This window comes from Canis lupus, chromosome 7, assembly GCF_048164855.1.
Source record: "Canis lupus baileyi chromosome 7, mCanLup2.hap1, whole genome shotgun sequence".
Lineage (NCBI taxonomy): Eukaryota > Metazoa > Chordata > Mammalia > Carnivora > Canidae > Canis > Canis lupus.
The window spans coordinates 71,246,976-71,268,513 of NC_132844.1; the positions used below are offsets into that span (position 1 = coordinate 71,246,976).

The 21,538-nt window shown below is 53.8% G+C and overlaps 2 protein-coding genes across 4 annotated transcripts; both read left to right on the plus strand.

The window, feature by feature from the left end:
- The first annotated feature begins 57 nt into the window (after positions 1-57).
- Positions 58-12,558, plus strand: SLC44A4 (solute carrier family 44 member 4). 2 transcript variants are annotated; one of them, XM_072833652.1, is made up of 21 exons: positions 58-166; positions 2,080-2,128; positions 2,668-2,741; positions 2,881-2,959; positions 3,734-3,833; positions 3,913-4,038; positions 4,175-4,235; positions 5,560-5,647; positions 5,730-5,813; positions 6,063-6,298; positions 6,404-6,503; positions 7,110-7,202; positions 7,495-7,597; positions 10,081-10,334; positions 10,435-10,529; positions 10,603-10,706; positions 10,812-10,885; positions 11,104-11,174; positions 11,282-11,376; positions 11,449-11,533; positions 12,314-12,558. In XM_072833652.1, the coding sequence occupies exons 1-21, from the start codon at positions 133-135 to the stop codon at positions 12,433-12,435; spliced, it is 2,127 nt and encodes a 708-aa protein (XP_072689753.1). In that variant the 5' UTR covers positions 58-132; the 3' UTR covers positions 12,436-12,558. The 2 variants fall into 2 exon arrangements, with proteins under 2 accessions (XP_072689753.1, XP_072689754.1); XM_072833653.1 differs by lacking the exons at positions 6,063-6,298; positions 6,404-6,503.
- A 353-nt stretch (positions 12,559-12,911) lies between these two features.
- On the plus strand, positions 12,912-17,187 carry NEU1 (neuraminidase 1). Of its 2 annotated transcripts, XM_072833657.1 has the most exons (7): positions 12,912-13,085; positions 13,566-13,758; positions 14,675-14,703; positions 14,806-14,937; positions 15,757-15,939; positions 16,118-16,340; positions 16,445-17,187. In XM_072833657.1, exons 1-7 carry the CDS (start codon positions 12,927-12,929, stop codon positions 16,669-16,671), a joined length of 1,146 nt encoding a protein of 381 aa, XP_072689758.1. In that variant the 5' UTR covers positions 12,912-12,926; the 3' UTR covers positions 16,672-17,187. The 2 variants fall into 2 exon arrangements, with proteins under 2 accessions (XP_072689758.1, XP_072689757.1); XM_072833656.1 differs by having other exon boundaries at positions 14,675-14,937.
- The last annotated feature ends 4,351 nt before the right edge of the window (positions 17,188-21,538 follow it).

Genomic DNA, 21,538 nt, shown 5'->3' on the forward strand with positions numbered 1-21,538 from the left:
GGCTCTGCGTGCAGGAGGAACTAGTGTGTCAGGACCACAGGCGGAGGTGGGGCTGTGACGTGTGGGAGGGCGGGGCGGGCAGCAGGTGAGTCGTTAGGTCTCCCTGGCTCCGAGCACTCGGGAGACCGAACCATGGGGGGAAAACAGGACAGGAATGAGGCCTATGGTGAGTCTGAGGGTGAGGCTGTGGTGTGAGGCCCAGGATGGGAGCAGGGGCGGCCAGCCTGGGCCAGCTCTGGGGGAATGATGGTTGGGGCTGGCCCCAGGGAGAGAAGCTGAGGGAAGTCCTGGATCCCTGAAGGGAGGGTCTGGAAAGAGCTCATGGAAGGAAGTAGAGTCAGAGTCCTGGGAGGAAGATGGGGTTCAGGAGCTGAGGTCCTTCACCTGGGAGCTTTTGGGGAGTGAGGCTGGGGTCTTGTGAGGAGTTGGGGCTGGAATCTGGGTCCCTCAGGGCAGGGCCCTGGAAAGCAAAGCCTGAATGGCAAAAGGCAGGGTCAGTGTCCTGAACAGGAAGATGGGGCTCGGGGACTGGGAGGGTCTACGTGCTGCAGAGCCAGTGAGGGGCGAGGCTGGGGTCTGGGCCCCTGTCAGGAGGTGGGGTTTCAGCCTTAGACCCTGGGTCTCTGAAGGGAAAAGGTGCTAGAAGTTGGCCTGCCAGGGTCTGTGTGAGCAGTAATGGCAGGAGTGGGGTGTGTCTGGGGGTTCCTGTGAGGTGTTAGGCTGGAGGTTTCAGTGGAGAGGGGACCGGGGCCTGCCTCTGGAGTCTCTGTTAGGAGGGGGGCCTTCTCAGGATATCGTGAGAGACAGGGGTAGGGACTTCACAAGGGGTTCGTGAAGGGTAAGGCCTGAGGGGAGCAGGAACAGGGAGCCTATCTGCACTCTGTGAGAAACCAGGGCCAGGAGCCTGTCCCAGAGACCCTGAGGATTAGGGGTGGGGGGTCTAGAGGAGAAGGAACTGGAGCGGCAGCCTCTGGGATCCCCATGAACAGTGAGGGTCCCTTGGGGCTTGGGGGTCTGAGCCCCAGGTCTGCGTGGGAGGGAATCTCAAGAGGGAGGGGCCTCTCAGAGGCAGAAGTCAGGCCCAAGCAGGTCAGGGGAAGGAGCCAGAAAGACTCCCCAGTAGACTTCCTGGAACAGCTTTGGGTCAATCATTGATCTCACGTCTGAGAGCCATGGAGGGACAGAGTCCAGAACACCTAAAGAAAATGAATCCCACCCCTTCCCACACTCTTGCCCAGCCCTCTGTCCCCGCTCCTCTCCTCGGTGCCAACAGGGGACCCTAGCTGCAGGCCCCACCTCCTCCCCGTGTGTACTCAGGGAGGACCAGGAACAGGACATGGCCACAATCGAAACCGCCCACAGTCTCAACCGCCAGGCTTAGGTATCACCCTGACTGCTCACCCAGAGACTGGCAGTAGCCTGGGGTCCCCTTTAGCAGGGATGAGGTGGGGAGCAGGAAAATAGGGGCCCTCCTTGTAGGAGTTAATGCCTTGGGCTCCAGGCTCTTTCCCCATGGCCTTGGGCCAGAGGGCGGAGGTAGGGCTGGGGCAGCTGTGGGGAGGGGCTGTGACCTCCCTCAGGTGCTGCTGTGGATCTGCGCCCACCCTGGTTGGAGTACAGGGAGCGGAGAGGGATAAGGATTGGGGCGTAAGAGCCAGAGGTGGCTTGACTCAGAGTCCCACATCGCAGGGGAGGGAGACACAGGACAAATGGGGCAGGAAGTGAGCAGGAGGTGAAGGCTATATCCCTGGCTGCCAGCCTCAAGATAGGAGCTGGAATCAACCTGAAAAGACCCCCCTTCCCCCTCCTTCCAAAGCCAACTTGGTAGAATTCGCGGTGAGCAGTCAAGCTGCTGACCAGGCCCTAATCCCACCTCTGTCTCCTACTCTCCAATTCTCCTGTCAGCCCTACCCCAGTCCATCTCCCCACCTCCTCCCACCTTGAACTCTGGAGGGACAGGGGCATCCTGGGCCCCGGTAGGATCCCGCTTCAGGGCAGGATGCAGATGCAGGAGGGACAGGAGATGGGGAGCCATCTGCTCAGGGCCTCACTCTCCATACTCCTGCCCGTACCTCTCAGGGAAACCGGCCAAATATGACCCCTCCTTTCGAGGTCCCATCAGGAACAGGTAAGTTCTGGGCACTGCCTCCAATTAGGGGGTGGGGGATCTTGATTTTGCTTTGTATTTTACTGAAATATTGGTAAGAAGGTCATAAAAAAGAGAACTCCTGCCCCAGGAGAATGATGCCCATGGGTGAATGTTTGAGTCTGGAGCGGGCACAAGGGGGCTTCTGGGGTGCTGGGATGTTCTGTTTCTTGACCTGGGCGTGTGCTCTTTGGGCAAATTCATCCAGCCAGGCACTTATGAGGTGTTCACTTCTCTGTGTCATACTTCAGAAGTATTTCTGTCACCCAAAAAATGGTTATTTTGGTGTGGTTTTTTTTTGTTTTTTGGGGTTATTTTGGTGCCCTCTCCTTCCTGAGGACACATGGAAACAATCACTTGTATTTATTTCCTGGTGCATTGTGAGAAAAAGATTTTCTTAGAAAAATAAAATAAAACCTACTGAGGCCCATTCTCCAGCATCCCCCAAACTCCAACTTGTGATACCTCTAGGCCACATGCCCTGCCTCCCCCTCCAAAGGCTTCCCCCGCTTCTCTCCCAGGAGCTGCACAGATGTCATCTGCTGTGTCCTCTTCCTTCTCTTCATTCTGGGTTACATCGTGGTGGGGATCGTGGGTGAGTTTCCAGCAGCGGAGCAGCATGGGGGCAGTGGCTGGGGGCAGGAACCAGGGCAGGAGCCATCCCTGAGGCTGCTCCCCACCACCTCACCCCGAAGTCCGGCCCTCTGGTGATTCATCTCTGTGTCTGCTTCCAGCTTGGGTGTATGGAGACCCCCGGCAAGTCCTCTACCCCAGGAACTCTACTGGGGCCTACTGTGGGGTGGGAGCCAACAAGTGAGTATGAAGGCAGGGAGAGGGGCAGACGAGAGGTGAGGTGGACAGCGGGCAGAGAACACGATCCCAGCACTCAGGCTCCAGCTCCTTCCTCTGTTGCTCACCTGCCACTATCCTCTCTGAGTCTCACCACTCTAAGCCACATTGAAGAGCCTCCATTCCTGGCCAGTTGGCTTTTGAGTGTCCCAGTAATGGGAGACAGAACCATGGTTAAGTGCATAGGTTTTAAAGTTCAGAATTTGGCATTTGAGTCCCCAGCTGGGCTCAGTAGGTTCTGGTCGCATGGCTTTGGGCAAGGTGGTCAACCAGTCTGAGCTTTGATTTCTTCACCTGAAACACCAGGGTGATCCCCGAAGCCATGCCATCAGTTCCGCATGCAGGACGCTTCCAGTAAATAATAAAACCTTAACAATTATGCAGGGTTTACTACGTTCCAGGCAGATGGTGTACTTTGCACACACAAGCTCATTCAAGCCCTGTGAAGTAGGTACTATTGCCTTACACCTGATGGAATTGAGGCAGTGGGCAGTGAAGTGACTTGCTCAAGGTCATAAAATTCTTAACATTTGTTAGCAGTTCCGATGCTCAATTACTCTAGAAAATTTTCCGGTGCTTCCTGTATCTCCCCAGCTGACCTGAGCTTCTTAAGGCCAGTTGCTAGGCAGTGTGCATCAGGGTGTGGGCCCCCCACCACCCTCCGCTGGGCCCTGGCAGTCCTCCCCTCTCCTCGCACCTGACGAGGCCCTGAGACCCACACTTCCTTCCCTCCCGCAGAGATAAACCATATCTTCTCTACTTCAACATCTTCAGCTGCGTCCTAACCGCCAATGTCATCACAGTCGCTGAGAATGGCCTGCAGTGTCCCACACCCCAGGTCAGACCCTGGGACCTGCCTTTACCCAGATGGCCCCAGGGTCCAGGCCCCAGCTCCTCAGCATGCTCTCTGCCCCCAGGTGTGTGTGTCCTCCTGCCCCGAGGACGCATGGACCGTGGAGGTCAACCAGCTCTCAGAGAAGGTGGGGGAGGTCTTCTACACGGCAAACAGGAACTTTTGTCTGCCAGGGGTGCCCTGGGATATGGTGAGAGCTGCCTGTAATGTCATTGCTGTGGTCAAGGAGGAGTCACATGGGTGGGGGAAGGGGACTATGGTAGTGGTGTTGTGGGGGCTCCCTCCTTCATCCTGCTCTGTGTCTACGTGTCCTCCCCGGCTCCCAGCCAGTGATCCAGAGTCTGCAGCAGGAGCTCTGCCCCGGTTTCCTCCTCCCTTCCACTCCAGGTGAGAAGCTGCATTCTCTCCTCGGGCAGCATCTAGTCCTATTTTCTTATTGCTCAAATGAAGAAACCAGGCCCAGAAAGAGTAAAGCCATACAGCTTGTCTGGCAGGACTGGAATTAGCACTCGGTCTTCATTTCACTCTCCGCAGCCTGATCCTGTAGTCAGATGCTCTGTTTATCGCGCACGTGCTGGGCACCAGGCACCCAGGAGAGACGCAGGGCAGATGCTGCTTCCTGTTTGAGCTACATTTTAGGGGCAGAGATCAGAGATGTTGGCAAAGACATTGCATGAGTGTTTCAGGGAAACACACCTGGGAAAATATACCCACACACGTTAATGTCTGTGCACTGGGAACAGACTAGATGTCCATCCCTACTCACAAGCAAACGTGGCTGGGTGATTGGGATCATAATTGACTTTTCAATTTTTCCTATATGTTCTTCTTTCCAATAGTCAAAGTTATTTTTTAATAGAAGAAAATTTTAATTATAGCATGAGAAACAATACCCGATTTTCGATATAAGTACAATACAAAGTAGCTCAAACGAATGCTCCAAACCCAGATCTAGATTCCAGCACTTTCCAATCCTGTGGTCTTGGACCAATAACTCAACCTCTCTGAGCCTTTTTTCCTCACCTTTAGAATGTAAATGCCAAAGCCAGCCTGCTTAGTAAAGTCATTGGGAGGGTGGAGATAAATGGCTCTTTAGGCACATAATAGGTGCCTTAGAAGATGGGAAAGGGGTGAGAAGGCTTCTTGGAGGACAGGACATGGAGATGGAGCTCAACTGGGAGTAATGGATGGGACTTTTTGACAGAGAACGCTCAGTGAGAAGGTCGCCAGAGAGCAGAGGTATAGAGGTGAGGGGAAAGTGGGCTGAGCCCCAATGCAGGGGCTTTGAACTGGCCAGGGAGCACGGGCACTCCAGAGCAGAGCTTCTGGAAGTGTCTGAGCTGCAGAATGATGTAGAACCTTAGAATGATGAAGCATAGTCTCCCTGGTTCTCGAGAGTGGTGGGTTATAATGGTGGGTTAAGGGTGGAGTGTAAGAGTCAGGCCAGAGGAAATGAGGGTCTCAACCCGGAAGCAGCAAGGACTGGAGGAAGAGGGGTCCTGAGAGACAGTGAAGGAAGCTGGACAGGGCTGTGTGGGGCAGGAGCGCCCTCTTGGCTGTGCAGTCAGGAGCAGCTCTCTGTGGGGAGGTCAAAGCCCATCTCTCTCCTCCCTTCCCTAAGGCCCACTGGGGCTCTGGGTGGAGGCCAGAGGCCTTGAAGGTAAAACTCTGGGCCCTCCCACCCAGGAGCCCGCTGGTTCTCTCCCTCCAGCTCTGGGGCGTTGTGTTCCGTTCTTGAATAGCACTCCACCTGAACTCCCAGGGATCTCCAGCAACACCTCCATCTCCCAGGGGATCAGGTGGGCATCCTCCTGTCCCCGCATCTCCGTCCCACACCCTTCCCCGGCAGCAGCCCCACCCGACTCTATCCCTCTCCAACAGTGGTCTTTTTGACATCCTCAACGCCCGAGACATCAGTGTTAAGATCTTTGAAGATTTTGCCCAATCCTGGTATTGGATTCTCACGTGAGTCACCGATTCTCCTACTCCCTCCTTCCCTGCTGCCCTCCCCAATCCTCTGTCTCCTAGCCCAACATCTGAAACAGAGACTTGGACAGAGAAGGAGCCAGAGCTCAGAACTGACCCCAAACCCAACGAGATTTATAAGAAAAAGGGAGTCTAACCTGAGGATATTGAGAGTGTGAGGCATTTGGGAGCTTCTGAAAGGGATAAGATTTAGGGGGGAGGGCCTCACCTACCCCACCCTGCCTGCAGTGCCCTAGGTGTGGCTCTGGTCTTGAGCCTGCTGTTTATCCTGCTTCTGCGCCTGGTGGCCGGGCCCCTGGTGCTAGTGCTGATCCTCGGGGTGCTGGGCGTGCTGGCATATGGCATCTACCACTGCTGGGAGGAGTACCGAGTGCTGCGGGATGAGGGTGCCTCCATCACCCAGCTGGGCATCACCACCAACCTCAGCGCCTACCGCAACGTTCAGGAGACCTGGCTGGCGGCCCGTGAGTGCCCCGCCCGGCCCCTCACCACCAACCACCCGAGGGCCGCCTGGGGCCGCGCTGGGCCCCGGCCTGACGCAGGCCTCTCTGCTGCCTGTCCACTCTCAGTGATCGTGCTGGCCGTGCTCGAAGGCATCCTGCTGCTGATGCTCATCTTCCTGCGGCAGCGGATTCGCATCGCCATTGCCCTCCTGGAGGAGGCCAGCAAGTCAGAACCTGTCCGGGAGGGAGATGGGGCAGAGGACAGGGGCAGAGGCATGGCGTGGCAGTGCTGGGAAGGTGGCCGGTGGCCCTGAAGGGGAAGGGCAGAAAGACGCTGCGGTTAACACGGCTGTGACTCAGCTTACCCGTCTGTGAAGTGGGGGCAATAGTTCTTACTTTGTAGAGGATTAAATGAGTTAGTGTCTTGGGTTCCCAGAACATGAAGCAGCCCCTCCATCAGGAGCAGCGTTGTGGTGGTGGTGGTGGTGGTGCAGAGCAGGAACCCAGGCAAGGAGGAGAAGCAGCAGCTTATTCACAACCAGGACCTACCTGCCAAATCTGTCAAAAGATCATACTTTAAGGACTCTATTCTCTTACTTGCCCTGAAGCCCTGAGGCTGCCCCAGGTGGCTTCTCTGATTCTTGAGCCTTATTTATTCCATTCAGTCCATTCCATTTTGTTCAATGAGGACCTACTGTGCACCCAGCCTGGGGGGCAGAGCAGGCCCTGGCAAGGACAGAGGCAGGGACCTGGCCAGGATCAGCCCCACTGGAAGGTGGGTGGGCGCTAGGGACTGCGGCCATAGCGATGGACTGCTTTTACCTCCCTACAGGGCTGTGGGGCACATGATGTCTACCCTGTTCTACCCACTGGTCACCTTTGTCCTCCTGCTCATTTGCATTGTCTATTGGGCCATGACCGCCCTGTATCCTTTGCCCACGTGGCAAGCCCTCCTGGGGCGGGGGTGAGGGCGGGATGGGGGGTAGGGGAAAGGGCAATATTTGCCAGTATGATGCTGTAGTGCAATTGGGAGAAAGTGCCCCTTCCTCTGGGCAGACACAGCCCTGTCCCTGCACAGAGTTGAAACACTGAGCCCAGGCTGATTTACAACACTTTGTGCAGTAAACAACCTGTACAAGTACCTGGGAAGATGTCCCTGAGGAGGGGACCTGTGGAGACCCCATGTGACTATACCTTCTTCCTTGACTACCCTCTGGGTACCTGGCCACATCGGGGCAACCCCAATACGTCCTCTGGGCGCCCAACGCCAGCTTGCCCAGCTGTGGGAAAGTGCAAATGAATACATCATGCAACCCTATGGTGAGGGAACTGCTATGGACATGGAGGGGGCACCAGTAGGGCTGGGGTGACCTGAGGGCCAGCTGGTCCAAATCCCTAATTGCTCGGCAGAGACTGAGGGCCAGAGAAAAAAAGGACTTCCCTCAAGGTCACACAACAGGCCCCCAGCAGAACCAGAAAGGGAGCTAGCCAGGGACTCCAGAGCTGGTTGTGCTCCCACTCAGCCACCCGTTACTCAGAGAAGGAAACAGGCTGGAGGCAGCATGCGGCCCTGGGAAAGCCCAGTACCAGCACTTCCACCCTCCCCTGGACTTGCCTCTGCCAGGAGGACTATGAGCCACTGCAGCCTCCAGTCTCAGTCCATTCATCTGTAAAATGGAGACAATCATACCTGCCTCTGGGGGTGGCTGAGAAGATTGAACGACATCAGGCACATAAAGTGCTTTGTACAATGTCTGGCACCTGATAAGAGCTGATAACTGTAGATGGGTGTTGTTTGGTTTTTTAAAGTCTTTTTCCCTGCGAACGCAGTGCCCGAGGCAATAGGCAGGCAGGAGTCCTGGGGGAAGAGCAGAGAAAGAAGCTGCTTCCCCGCACTCTCCCCTGCAACGTTCCCAGAAAGTGGCCCCAGACTGCAGGGCATTTGCTGTTCTCAGAGCCTTCATGCGGCCACTTCTGGAGGCAGGGACCAGCGGCTTTGCTCAGGGCATTCGCACTCTAATACAGGCAAGGGAGGCTGGTTTACATTTAGGGAGGACCCACCCTGTGCCAGGCACCAGCTATGCAAAGCTCCAAATGACCTGGTTCTTCCTTCCAGCTTGCTCAGGATCTAGCAGCAGAGACTGACACAAACCCACAATTACAAAGCGGGACGGTGGTTTATATTCTTATTGTAAAATTTCAAACACACACTCAGCAATTTCATCAATTCTCAAGATTTTTGTCACATTTGCTGGGAAGGGTTGTTTTTTTACTTCTGTGTTTTTTATTTTTTATTATGGAGATTTTGAAACACATACAAACCCTCAATTTCCCACTGTCCTTGTTTTCCTTTCTTTTCTTTTTTTTTTTTATTTATTTATTCACGAGAGACAGAAAGAGGCAGAGACACAGACAGAGGGAGAAGCAGGCTCCCCGTGGGGACCCCAATGAGGGACTGATCCCAGGACCCCGGGATCCTGAACTGAGCCAGAGGCAGATGTCCCCACACACTATCCTTGTTTTCATCCATCTCCACCCACCCCCTCTGTTCCCACAATTCTTTTTTTCGGAGTTTCCTTAAAGGCAAATTCTGGACATAAGTGCCAATCCACCTGTAAACACATCAGATTGAGTCTGGACATACAATGACTTTTTACTTTTCTTTTTTAAGTAATCTCTACCCCCCAGTGTGAAACTCAAACTCACAACCCGAGATCAAGAGTCACATGCTCTACTGATTGAGCCAGCTGGGCACCCCGACAGATAAGTATTTTCAGGGCCCCTGGGTGGTTACGCATCTGACTCTTGATTTCAGCTCAAGTCATGATCTCAGGGTGGTGGGATTAAGCCCTGTGTCATGTTCCCTGCTCAGTGGGGAGTATGCTTCTCCTTTTTTTTTTTTTTAAAGATTCATTCATTCATTCATTCATTCATTCATTCCTGAGAAAGGCAGAGACACAGGTAGAGGGAGAAGCGGGCTCCATGCAGAGCCCGATGTGGGACTCGGTCCCTGAACTCCAGAATCACACCCTGGGCTGAAGGCAGATGCTCAACCACTGAGCCACCCAGGCGTCCCATGTTTCTCCCTCTCCCTCTGCCCCCGCCCCTGCTCACACTCTCCCTCTCTAAAATAAATTTTAAGAGCAGCCCCGGTGGCGCAGCAGTTTGGCGCCGCCTGCAGCCCGGGGTGTGATCCTGGAGACCCTGGATGAGTCCCACATCGGGCTCCCTGCATGGAGCCTGCTTCTCCCTCTGCCTGTGTCTCTGCCTCTCTCTGTGTCTCTCATGAATAAATAAATAAAATCTTTAAAAATAAAAAATAAAATAAATTTTAAAATCTTACAAAAGAAGCATAACCAAAAAAATAAAACAAAATAAATTTGAAAAAAAAACAAAAAGCATAACCACTCTACCATTATCACACCCAACAAGATTAAGAGTAACTCCTTTATACCATCTATACCCAGTCCATTCATTTTTGCTAGAAAGCATGTTGGTTGAAGTTGCAGGTGCTGTTTTAGAGGAGATTGCTGACTGAGTGCCAGGGAGAGAGCTAGGGGCTGGTCACACTTGCCTCCACACCATTAAGGCTGGGCCTGCGTAGACTGGGAGCTCTTGTACCCACTTGGAGCCTGGAGGAAAACTAATCACTGTCACACAGTAGGCAGTATGAACCCAACACGAACCCGGAGAAGGATCTCCTGGAAGGAAGTGGCTTCCTCAGCTGGGGGCGGCTGCTATTCTCTCTCTACTCCGGGAGTGGCAGGAGTTGGCTGGGAGTGAGCCTACTCTGTCACCCCCAGGCCCAGCCAGTGAACTCCTCGTGCCCAGGGCTGAGGTGTATCTTCCAGAGCTACTCATCCACGGGCCTGGTTCAGCGTTCTCTCTTCAACTTGCAAATCTATGTGGTCCTGGCACTATTCTGGACTGTCAACTGGGTACTGGCCCTGGGCCAGTGTGTCCTGGCTGGGGCCTTTGCCTCCTTCTACTGGGCTTTCCAGAAGCCCCAGGACATCCCCACCTTCCCCCTGAGCTCTGCCTTCATCCGTACACTCCGGTAAGGTCAGGGCAAGGGGGCTGGGAATGGGGAGCCTGGGAGCCTCAGGGGTCCTGGAGCCATCTCTGCCCACGCACCCCGCCACCCAACCCTCCTGCAGCTACCACACTGGGTCGCTGGCCTTTGGAGCTCTCATCCTGACCCTCGTGCAGATGGCCCGAGTCATTCTGGAGTACATTGACAACAAACTGAGAGGTGAGCAGCTGGCCCCTCAGGGAGGGGCTGTCAGGGGCCAGTGACCAAACATAAGCTCCCCCTTTACTCCCAGGATCCCAGAACCCTATGGCCCGCTGCATCATGTGCTGCTTTAAGTGCTGCCTCTGGTGTCTGGAGAAGTTTATCAAGTTCCTAAACCGCAATGCCTACATCATGGTGAGCCCCACTGCACAAGCAGCCCCTTGTTCTGGGGTTCCCTGGCCCAGGCCCCTGCCCTGGCAAGCTCCACACAGGTAATTCTGACTTTTCAACCTCACTCAGATCGCCGTCTACGGGAAGAATTTCTGTGTCTCCGCCAAAAATGCCTTCATGCTGCTCATGCGGAACATTGTCAGGTTGGGCTATCCTCCACCCCCCTGATCGCCCCCCCAAGGCCAGCTTCATGGGCATGCTGTGCTCTGAAGGGCCTCAAGCACGGCTTGTTGCTCTGCTGCCTCCATCTTGAAGTGTGAACCATTTTCATTTTGCATCTGTCACAGCAGCTGATATCGCCAATCCAGTTCCTGGCCCTGCCAGGCCCCTCATGCCTGACCCACCTCTACTTCCCATACAGGGTGGTTGTGCTGGATAAAGTTACAGACTTGTTGCTGCTCTTCGGGAAGCTGCTGGTGGTTGGAGGTGTTGGTAAGGGCCAGGGCTGGGAGTTACGGGGACAGAGGGCAGAGGCGCAAGGCAGTGGAAGAGGTGACCACAGAGTAGTGGTGACACTGACCTTGACGCCTCTCCCACAGGGGTCCTGTCCTTTTTTTTTTTCACCGGTCGCATCCAGGGGCTGGGTAGACACTTTGAAAACCCCGCCCTCAACTACTACTGGCTGCCCATCATGGTGAGTGACTCCCCGGCTCTGCCTCACAAGCCAACCCCAGAAAGGAACTCTAAGGCGCCCTGTGTCTTCCAGGTCTCCATCCTGGGGGCCTATGTCATCGCCAGCGGCTTCTTCAGTGTTTTTGGCATGTGTGTGGACACACTCTTCCTCTGTTTCTGTGAGTGAACTCCCTACCACTTCCCCCACATTTCAAGGTACCAGATTGTTTAGGGGTTTTTGGGAGTTAAAGGAGCCAAAGTCAGAGGAAGCCTCCTCTGCCATCCTCAAACCAGGGATTTACAGAAGAAAGGAGGAAATGAGGTGCCAGACTGGCAGGATCTCCCAAGAAAGAGCATTTCAGCGCAAAGCCCTCTGGGACCTTTCCCTAGAAAATAGAAGGTACAAGTTAGCCACAAGAGCCTTCCCAGCAGGTGGCTGTAGTGAGTGGGGATTGTCTCACCCTCATATGACCTCGAACAATCCCGGGTTAATCCCCACACTTCAATTTATGTGGGTTTTTTTTTTTTTTTTTGATAAATATAGTACAATGTTGCACACGTATTTTCTTTTCCATAGGATTTTCTTAACATTTTATTTTCCTTAGCTCATTTTATTGTAAGAATACAATAACACAAAATATGTGTTAATTTGGGAGGGATCAAAAGCAACAGGCGGACTGTTGAATGCTGGGGGTCAGCTCCCCTAGTCGCTGTGTCCCTCAAGGGTCAGTTCTACACGCATGCAGGGTTTAGTATGCACTGCAGTCGGCAGTAGGCGGTCGGCATGCGGTTTCCATTAAGCCCTATCACGCTATGAAATGCTGGCCTCAGTTTACCGAGGAGACACTGAGGTTGCGCAGCCTGCCCAGTGGGTGCCAGGCGGCCTGCCCGGCCTCCCCGACTCTCCCGGGACTCCCCCCCTCCCCGGGGTCCGCTCTAACGGTCCTGTTGCGGCTCAGTGGAAGACCTGGAGAGGAACGACGGCTCGGCGGACCGGCCCTACTACATGTCCAAAACCCTTCTCAAGATCCTAAGCAAGAAGAACGAGGCCCTCCCGGGGCACAAGAAGAGGAAGAAGTGAGAGACGCGCCCGACCCAGGGCAGCACCCCTCCTGCACCGCCTCCGAGCCGCACCCCGCCCTCTAGATTTCGATTTCGTAGTTTTAAGAAAATTATTAAAGGTGGATATTTTGTTTTCTCAAAAGTCCGAGACCTTTGATTTTCTCCACGACGACTTGCAGCTCTTTTCCGCGGCCTGGCTCTTTAAGAGAGGCCCCGCCCCATACAACATCCCAGGGCGTCGGCCCTCGGTCCCACCCAGTCAGCTTCCAGTCTGGGGCCTGGGCTCGGGGCTTCGAAAGGAACCAACTGGAAGGCCCCGCTCCAGGGCGGAAGGATCACGTGCGGGGTCTGAGCGTGCGGGGCCCATCCGGGTCGCGGAAGTGGGGCCGCGGGCCGGCCTCGGGGCGGGGCGAGCGGGGCGGGGCGGGCGAGCCAAGGGCCTGGTCCGCTGACGCGCCGCAGCCCCAGTCTCGCCGTGGGCGCCCGGTCCCGGCGGCCGAGGAGGGGGCGATGGCGGGTCGGCCCGGCGCCGCGCTCCCGGGCAGACCCGGGGGCCCGCGGGTGCCGGGGTGCTGGGGCGGCTGGCGGGTTCGGGCACGCGCCGCGACCTTCCTGCTGCTGTGGCCGCTGGCCGGGTTGGGCGCGGGGATAAAGAACGACTTCAGTCTGGTGAGTGGCCCCGCATGTGTCCCCGTCCCCGGCCCACGCGGGTCGTTCAGGCGCAGGACCCCCGGGACAGCGTCCCCCGAGTCCCCTCTCCCGAGGGAGCCTCCCGCCCCCGGGCCCCGCCCTCCGTCCACTGCCAACCCCGCCTTCTCCCGGCCTTCGTGCCCCTGCGTGCCCCTGCCAGCCCCTGCCAGCCCCTGCCAGCCGAGCCCCCTCCGTTGGAGCTCCTTCCCCGTCGGTGGGCCGCCAGCCCCCGCTGCCAGAGGCGCCTCCTCCCCTCGTCGCTCTCCCCGCTCCGAGCCCCCAGCTTGGCAGCCAACTCTCCTCCGGTGCCCTTCCTTGTTCTGGGTGCCCCCCACCCCCGCTCTGAGCCCCCGCATCTTGCCCTTCCCAGGGAAACTCCGAACCACCCTTACTTTTCCTAAAGCCCGAAGTCTCCGGCCTCGTTCGTCCGCTGACCCTCCTTCCTTCCTCCGTTGGCAGGTGCAGCCGCTGGTCACCATGGAGCAGCTGCTGTGGGTGAGCGGCAGGCAGATCGGTAATGTGCACACCTTCCGAATCCCGCTCATTACGGCCACTCCTCGGGGTACGCTCCTTGCCTTCGCTGAGGCGAGGAAAATGTCCACGTCGGATGAAGGGGCCAAGTTCATCGCTCTCCGGAGATCCACTGACGAGGGTATAAGGACAACTGGGTGGCAGTGGCTGGTGTTAGGTCGTGTGAGTGGGGAGCTTGATCTGCCCGAGGGCCCTGAGGATGGTATAGAACCACTGGGAGGGCTGGAGGCCTGGTCCTTGAGGGGCAGAGGGGACTTAAGGAGGCAAGTAATTGGGATCCCTGGGTGGCTCAGCGGTTTAGCGCCTGCCTTTGGCCTAGGGCCCGATCCTGGAGTCTCGGGATCGAGTCCCACATCAGGCTTCTGGCATGGAGCCTGCTTCTCCTTCCTCCTGTGTCTCTGCGCCTCTCTCTATGTCTATCATAAATAAATAAATAAATCTTTATTAAAAAAAAAAAAAGGAAAGTAATCTAGAAATTGTGATCACCTAGGAGTTGAATACTTTTTTTTTTTTTGAACACTTGTTATATACTAACATGATATAGTTCAAGATTCCGTGACTACAGTTGTGAATAAGGCAGACCAAAAACTCCCTGCCCTTGTGGGGCTTATATTGTCTGTGGGGAGACAGATAGTAAACATAATAGGTAAATTTGGTTTTTGTGTTGGAAAGTGATCAATATAACAGAGATAAACAAAACAGGGTGCTGGAGATTGGCTGCAACTTTAAATAGATGACTTTTGAGGCAAGGAGGTGAGAATAACCCTGAGGAACAATGTAGCAGGCAGATGTCACAAGCCTGTGCAGGTCCTCCAAGAGAGAAGTATTTGAGGAATGGGAAGGAGGCTGGGGGACACAATGGAGAGAGAAAGAGCAGCATAGGTAAGGTCAGAGAGGTCAGGCGGGGCAGGTCTGGTAGGGCCTTGAGGCCACTCTAAGGCCTTGGGTCCCTAGCAAGAGGTAGAAATTAACAAAGAGTGGTTATACAGGGCACCTTTGGAGCACTCACCCTGGATTTCTTCTCTTTTTTTCTTCAGGCAGCACGTGGTCTCCAACAGCCTTCATCGTAAATGATGGGGAGACCCCAGATGGGCTGAACCTTGGGGCAGTGGTGAGCGATATGGAGACGGGAGTGGTATTCCTTTTCTATTCCCTCTGTGCTCACAAGGCTGGCTGCCAGGTGGCCTCCACCATGTTGGTGTGGAGCAAAGATGATGGTGTTTCCTGGAGCCCACCTCGGAATCTCTCCTTGGATATCGGCACTGAGATGTTTGCCCCTGGACCAGGCTCTGGCATTCAGGTCTCTATCCTTTTTTTTTTTTTTTTTTTTTTTTTTTTTTTTTTTTTTTTTTTTGTTTATTTATGATAGTCACACACACACACAGAGAGAGAGAAAGAGAGGCAGAGACATAGGCAGAGGGAGAAGCAGGCTCCATGCACCGGGAGCCCGACATGGGATTCGATCCCGGGTCTCCAGGATCGCGCCCTGGGCCAAAGGCAGGCGCTAAACCGCTGCACCACCCAGGGATCTCTAGGTCTCTGTCCTAAGAAGGGAGGAGGAGGCTGCCTTTTGGAGAGTCTGGGAGATGCCCCTAGTTGGACTTCTTCCCAGGGAGAAGGTCTTGTGAGGTCAGGTTCTTGCTTAGATGGGATCCCTTGGAAGAAAGGGACATCCTGGGAGGATGCCAAGGGAAGGTGGAATGTTGCCCTTGCCTTCCCATTGGGGGGTTGTCAGTAGGGCCATGCTGTTTCTTGTGGCACCCGTGCAGGCTGGAAAAAGGCACCCCTTCCTCTGAGCAGACACAAGCCCGTGCCAAGGGGCACAGCTTGGTGAGCTTGGCTAAGCTCCCATGCACCCATGTGGCTGGACCCCTTGTCTTGTGCACAGCCTATCCAGTGAATACCCTGCATGTCCTGAAGGAGCTTATTCTGCGCTTAGGGAGCGCTTTCATGAATAAGCTCCTTCATTTAGGCAGTGGGGGTTTGTGGGATCTTCAGCCAGGACAGGACTGAAGGGAGCCAGATGTGTTCTCACACTTAGGAGGTGACAGGCTCCCCTGCCCTGCCCACGAGCCCCTGCTGTATCTCCCTCAGTGACACCCAGCTTCCTTCCCCCCAGAAGCGGCACGATCCGCGGAAGGGCCGCCTCATCGTGTGTGGCCATGGGACGCTGGAGCGGGACGGGGTCTTCTGCCTCCTCAGTGATGACCACGGCGCCTCCTGGCGGTATGGTAGCGGCGTCAGCGGCATCCCGTATGGCCAGCCCAAGCGGGAGAACGATTTCAACCCTGACGAGTGCCAGGTCAGGAGCCCAGGGCCGCCCCAACCCAGTCCCCACGCCCGGCCCCCCAGGCGCCATCGCACCCCTGGACCCAGGATCGGGCTGCCCACCCTGTGCCGTCCAGCCTGCGTCCTCAGGGGCGGGGTCCTTGGCGCTGCCTCTCTCTGGGACCTCCTAAAGCCTTGTTCTCTCTCCTTAGCCCTATGAGCTCCCAGATGGCTCAGTGGTCATCAACGCCCGCAACCAGAACAACTACCACTGCCACTGCCGAATCGTCCTCCGCAGCTACGATGCCTGTGACACGATCCGGCCTCGAGACGTGACCTTTGACCCTGAGCTGGTAGATCCTGTGGTGGCTGCTGGGGCTGTAGCCACCGGCTCCGGCCTTGTCTTCTTCTCCAATCCAGCCCACCCAGAATTCCGTGAGTGTCGGGGGGTGGGGAGGGTGGGGGTGGGGTGTGAGGCCCTGTGGTCTGGAGCCGGCCTGGCCAGAACCCCTCCCTCCCCAATTCTCCACCCTCTGCAGGAGTGAACCTGACCCTGCGCTGGAGCTTCAGTAATGGTACCTCGTGGCGGAAGGAGACAGTCCAGCTGTGGCCAGGCCCCAGTGGCTACTCCTCACTGGCTGCCCTGGAGGGCAGTGTTGGGGGGAAGGACCAGGCCCCCCAGCTCTACGTCCTGTATGAGAAAGGCCGGAACCAGTACACAGAGAGCATTTCCCTGGCCAAAGTCAGTGTCTATGGCACACTCTGAGCTGTACACCTGCCACCAAAGTGGGAGGCCTGGACATTGTCCTCAGGACCCTGGGCCCATGGAGGATCTGCTAGAGATCCCTAAAAGACAGTTCCATCTTCCTTGAGACTCTAGCCTCTTGCAAAGCCAGTTTCTCTTTCACTCTGTTAGGACTGCAACTCTGGCTTCCTGCACACAGGAAGTCCTGCCCTCACTCTAGAGTGCTTCCCTGCACATCATTGCTGGCTCTGGCCCCCTACCCCTTCTGCCTTCCTGGGGTGATGATTGGTCCTTTGTTTAGGCAGGGCTAGGCAGGCCTGTAGAATTGAATAAATGTGAACTCAGGGAGTTGGAGAAGGCTGAGCTTCCTCTCCAGGGTAAGATACTAGCTATGGAGCGGGTTGGTGAAAGTCCTGGAAGGGCAATATTTGGATTCAGGGTAAAGAACTAGGTGCACCACCCACCTTGACTATTTATAAATCGAAATATTTGTAACTTAAACATTTTTAATGAAGGAGGAGGAGCATTTGTACAGTCTGTGTGATTGTGTTAATGTGCATCTTTGTGTCTGTTCTGCGTGTGCACTTTTAAGTGGCCAGGGAAGAGTTTTGAGGAAGAAGCTGGTGCATTTATTGCTCATGTAGCAAATTGAATCCTCCTTTCCCTTTTACCCTCTTCTTTATCACAGAAAAACAGATTCAATTTCATAGATGTAATGAGTGGCAGGGGGAGCCCCAAGGGATATTTAAAAATCTGCCCTGTTTTGTATTGCTGAGATGGAGTCCTCTGTGATGCAGGGCGCAGGTGCGTGAAATGCACATGAGAAGCCTCTCCCAGGCCAACATGGCAGAAAAATAAGCGTATGTGAGCAAATAGCACTATCCTAAGGCAGATGCTATGAAGAGGATGGGCAGCCTACAGATGAGTGGGAAAGCCGTAGCTTTCCTGTTTGGAAAGAAAATACAAGGCCTAGATGAGGTGGTAAGAGTGGTAAAGATTGAGGAGTAAGGCCCATATCCATTTACAGTTAGAGGTTTATTTTACTTTTAACGTGCTTCTCTAAGAAATGTTAGGATAATTCATTCTGTCAGAAAAAATGGAATAATCTCACTGTATGTGAGGATATGGTGCAATTATATTTGATTCAGAATTTGTGAACAATAATGTAATACTTCAATTTTTTTCACTTACAGACATTTTAAAAAGCATAAAGGTAGAGAAAATAGTTAATGAAACCCCACGTGTCCAATATTTGCTTCTTCTGATTCTTTTTTCATTTTTTCATTTCCTTTCCTTGGTTGAAATATTTTGTTTTGGTTTTTTTAAAATGTCTGGATACTCAGATTTTTTTTTTTTTAAGATTTAATTTATTCATGAGACACAGAGAGAGGCAGAGACACAGGCAGAGGGAGAAGCAGGCTCCACGCAGGGAGCCCGATGTGGGACTTGATCCCAGGACTCCAGGATCACACCCTGAGCTGAAGGCAGGTGCTGAACTGCTGAGCCACCCAGGCGTGCCTCACCCCTACATTCTTAAATATGCATCTCGTTCTTTAAAATGGAACATTTTATTTTATAACCATAATGCTATTGCCCACCCGAAATATTTAACAACTCTGGTATCATCTAATATCCAGTCAATGGGAAAATTTCATCAAATGTCTCAATATCTTGCTTATAGTTGTTTTTTTTTTAATATTTTATTTATTTATTCATGAGAGACACGGGGCGGGGGGGAGCACAGACACAGGCAGAGGGAGAAGGAGGCTCCATGCAGGAAGCCCGATGTGGGACTCGATCCAGGGTCTTCAAGATCACACCCTGGGCTAAAGGCAGCACTAAACCGCTGAGCCACCTGGGCTGCCCCTTATAGTTGTTTTGTTCAAATCAGGATCCAAAGAAAACCTACATTACATTTTGATGCTGTTTTTTTTTTTTTTTTTTTTTTTTTTTTATGATAGTCACAGAGAGAGAGAGAGAGAGGCAGAGACACAGGCAGAGGGAGAAGCAGGCTTCATGTACCGGGAGCCCGATGTGGGATTCGATCCTGGGTCTCCAGGATCATGCCCTGGGCCAAAGGCAGGCGCCAAACCGCTGCGCCACCCAGGGATCCCTTGATGATGTTTCTTATGTCTAGGTAAATCCACAGTCTCACTTCCTCTCTTTCTGTTTCTTGATACCATCTATGCAGAAATAGGGGCATCTTCTTCCTCCATCCTTTGCATTTCCAGTTATCAAACCTGAAATTCCATTTGGAGGCAGTGTGTGTGTGTGGGGGGGCAACAGGAGGATAAGATTCCTTCCCAGATAGTATGTGCTTTCTGCTGTGGGCTCCCCCAACCCAGGGGGCAATTCCTGTCTGCTGGTCCCTCTCTGAGTAAAGCTGAGAGTGAACAGTGGGTTCAGGTGGCCATAGCCTGACCGTTCCTTTGTAAGGTACCTCCATCAACCTTCCAGCTGACGGTTTCACCCACACACAGATGGGTTTTGTCCGAATCAGTTACTTTAAGCAGTTGTAAAATATTGATTTTTAAATTCTATTATTTCTATCCCATTTGTTACCTGGAATTCTTCAGTAAAAAAAGAGCTTTCCCTCATCAGAGCTTTTGAGTTACTCCAAAGTGTGGTTTGTAGGAAAAGGCAGGGTAAATGCTTAATTTGCCACCTCATACCTACCTGTACTAAGACTAAACTGGTTGATGCACTACTCTACCTTGGCCAGTAAAGCACACTGTTCCCAACGATGCAGGGGACCCTTGCAGAGGAAGAATCTGGCCAGCAGGAGGCAAGGGGACATCTGAGGAAAGAAAGAAACCCAGGGGGATTCCTGGGTGGCTCAGTGGTTTAGCACCTGCCTTAGGCCCCGGGCGTGGTCTTGGGGTCCCGGGATCGAGTCCCGCATCGGGCTCCCGGTGCATGGAGCCTGCTTCTCCCTCTGCCTGTGTCTCTGCCTCTCTCTCTCTCTCTGTGTGTGTGTGTCTCTCATGAATAAATAAATAAAATATTTTTAAAAAAGAAAGAAACCCAGGCAGTGGGGTTGGGGGTCTGTGTGCCTGATTTTCTAATGGAGATCATGAAATAGGTATGAGGCAGGAGGAATGGAGCGGGTGGCGTCTGCAGACCCAGGACATCTGTCAAATACCACTAAAAATTGCACATCTTGCTAACAGTGTCATTAGGAATACTGGAGGAAGGGTCGCCTGGGTGGGCTCAGTCAGATAGGACTCTGACTCTTCATTTTAGCTCAGGTCTTGACCTCAGGGTCATGGGTTCAAGCCCAATGTGGAACATACACACAGACACACACACACACACATACATAAGAAAATACAATACCGGGGATGCCTGGATGACTCAGCGGTTAAGTGCCTGCCTTTGGCTCAGGGCATGATCCAGGAATCCCGGGATCAAGTCCCACATCCAGCTCCTTGCATGGAGCCTGCTTCTACCTCTGCCTGTGTCTCTGCCTCTTTTTCTCTCTGTGTGTGTGTCTCTCATGAATAAATAAATAAATCTTTTAAAAAATGCAATACTGGAGAAAAGAGAGGAAATTATACCATGAATGTCTGACTCATGAGCTACTGTGTCAGAGGTGGCAGAAGGCTTGTGAAGAGTGATCTTGTTTCTTTTTTTTTTTTTTTTTTTATGATAGTCACAGAGAGAGAGAGAGAGGCAGAGACACAGGCAGAGGGAGAAGCAGGCTCCATGCACTGGAAGCCCAATGTGGGATTCGATCCCGGGTCTCCAGGATCGTGCCCTGGGCCAAAGGCAGGCGCCAAACCGCTGCGCCACCCAGGGATCCCTGATCTTGTTTCTTAGCCACAAACCCTCAGCTGAGAGGATCCTCCCCAGGAGGGCGTGGGGCAGAGCCCTGGACCCCATCCCAGACCTGCAGATTCAGTCTGAGACTTTGTATTTTACAGATTGACTGATTTGGGAGAGAGAAAAAGATAAACCCTAGTGGGGTGAGAGGGGGAGGGAGGGAGAGAGAACCTCCAGCAGACTCTCCTCTGGGTGAGGAGCCTGATGGCTGCTTAGTCTCACAACCCTAGATCATGACTTGAGAGGAAACCAAGAGTTGGCTGCTGAACCATCCAACCAATGGAGCCACGCAGGTGCCCCAAGGGACTTTACACTTTAATGGGAACTGCTGGAGAGGCTGAATGATGCTGGGGTCTTTGGACTGCACTTTGGGAAACTGTCTTAGACATTTAGCCTAGACTTAGGAAGAATTGACTTCGCAACAGTGTAGAAAAGATCTCAAAAGAGAAACTTTCAGTAGAAAGAATTCATGTTTAAAGAAACCAGTGCCTCCCATTTACCCCAGCACCCTGAATGCCCACCACAACAGCTGGCACATAGTGGGTGCCTCATCCAGGAGGCAAGACAAATCCAGGATGGGTAAGAAGCTAGGCCAGCGGCTCTCAAGGTGAGGACCTAGATGGATACAGGGGGTCCCTTTTAATGTAAAGGAGGAGTTGGAAGGTTGTCTGGAAGCTGTGAGAAGAAGGTATAATGTTTTCCTGTACAAATGGCACAGAGCCGGCAGCCCATTGAGAGCCTCCAGGGCAAGCAGCCACATTCTAGCACGCAGCCGGGGCCCCTAGCACAGGCCCCTCCCCTTCATCCACCCAGTCCCTCCCCAGTCCCTTGGTTCTGAATTGAACCGACTCAGCTCTCCCTGTCCACCTTAAAGGGTGGGAAAAGATCGTAAGGGGCAGCCTGGGTGACTCAGCGGTTTGGCGCCACCTGCAGCCCAGAACATGATCTTGGAGACCCGGGATCAAGTCCCATGTTTGGCTCCCTGCATGGGGCCTGCTTCTCCCTCTGCCTGTGTCTCTGCCTCTCTCTCTCTCCCTCTCTCTCTCTCTCTCATGAATAAATAAAT

Coding starts and splice junctions, on each gene's coding strand:
- NEU1 (XM_072833656.1), top strand. CDS start 12,927: ATGGCGGGTCGGCCCGGCGCCGCGCTCCCGGGCAGACCCGGGGGCCCG. Junction 14,938..15,756: donor GACCAGGCTCTGGCATTCAG/GTCTCTATCCTT, acceptor CCTTCCCCCCAG/AAGCGGCACGATCCGCGGAA. Junction 16,341..16,444: donor TCCAGCCCACCCAGAATTCC/GTGAGTGTCGGG, acceptor CACCCTCTGCAG/GAGTGAACCTGACCCTGCGC.
- SLC44A4 (XM_072833652.1), top strand. CDS start 133: ATGGGGGGAAAACAGGACAGGAATGAGGCCTATG. Junction 5,814..6,062: donor TCCTGGTATTGGATTCTCAC/GTGAGTCACCGA, acceptor CCCTGCCTGCAG/TGCCCTAGGTGTGGCTCTGG. Junction 10,886..11,103: donor CTCATGCGGAACATTGTCAG/GTTGGGCTATCC, acceptor CTTCCCATACAG/GGTGGTTGTGCTGGATAAAG.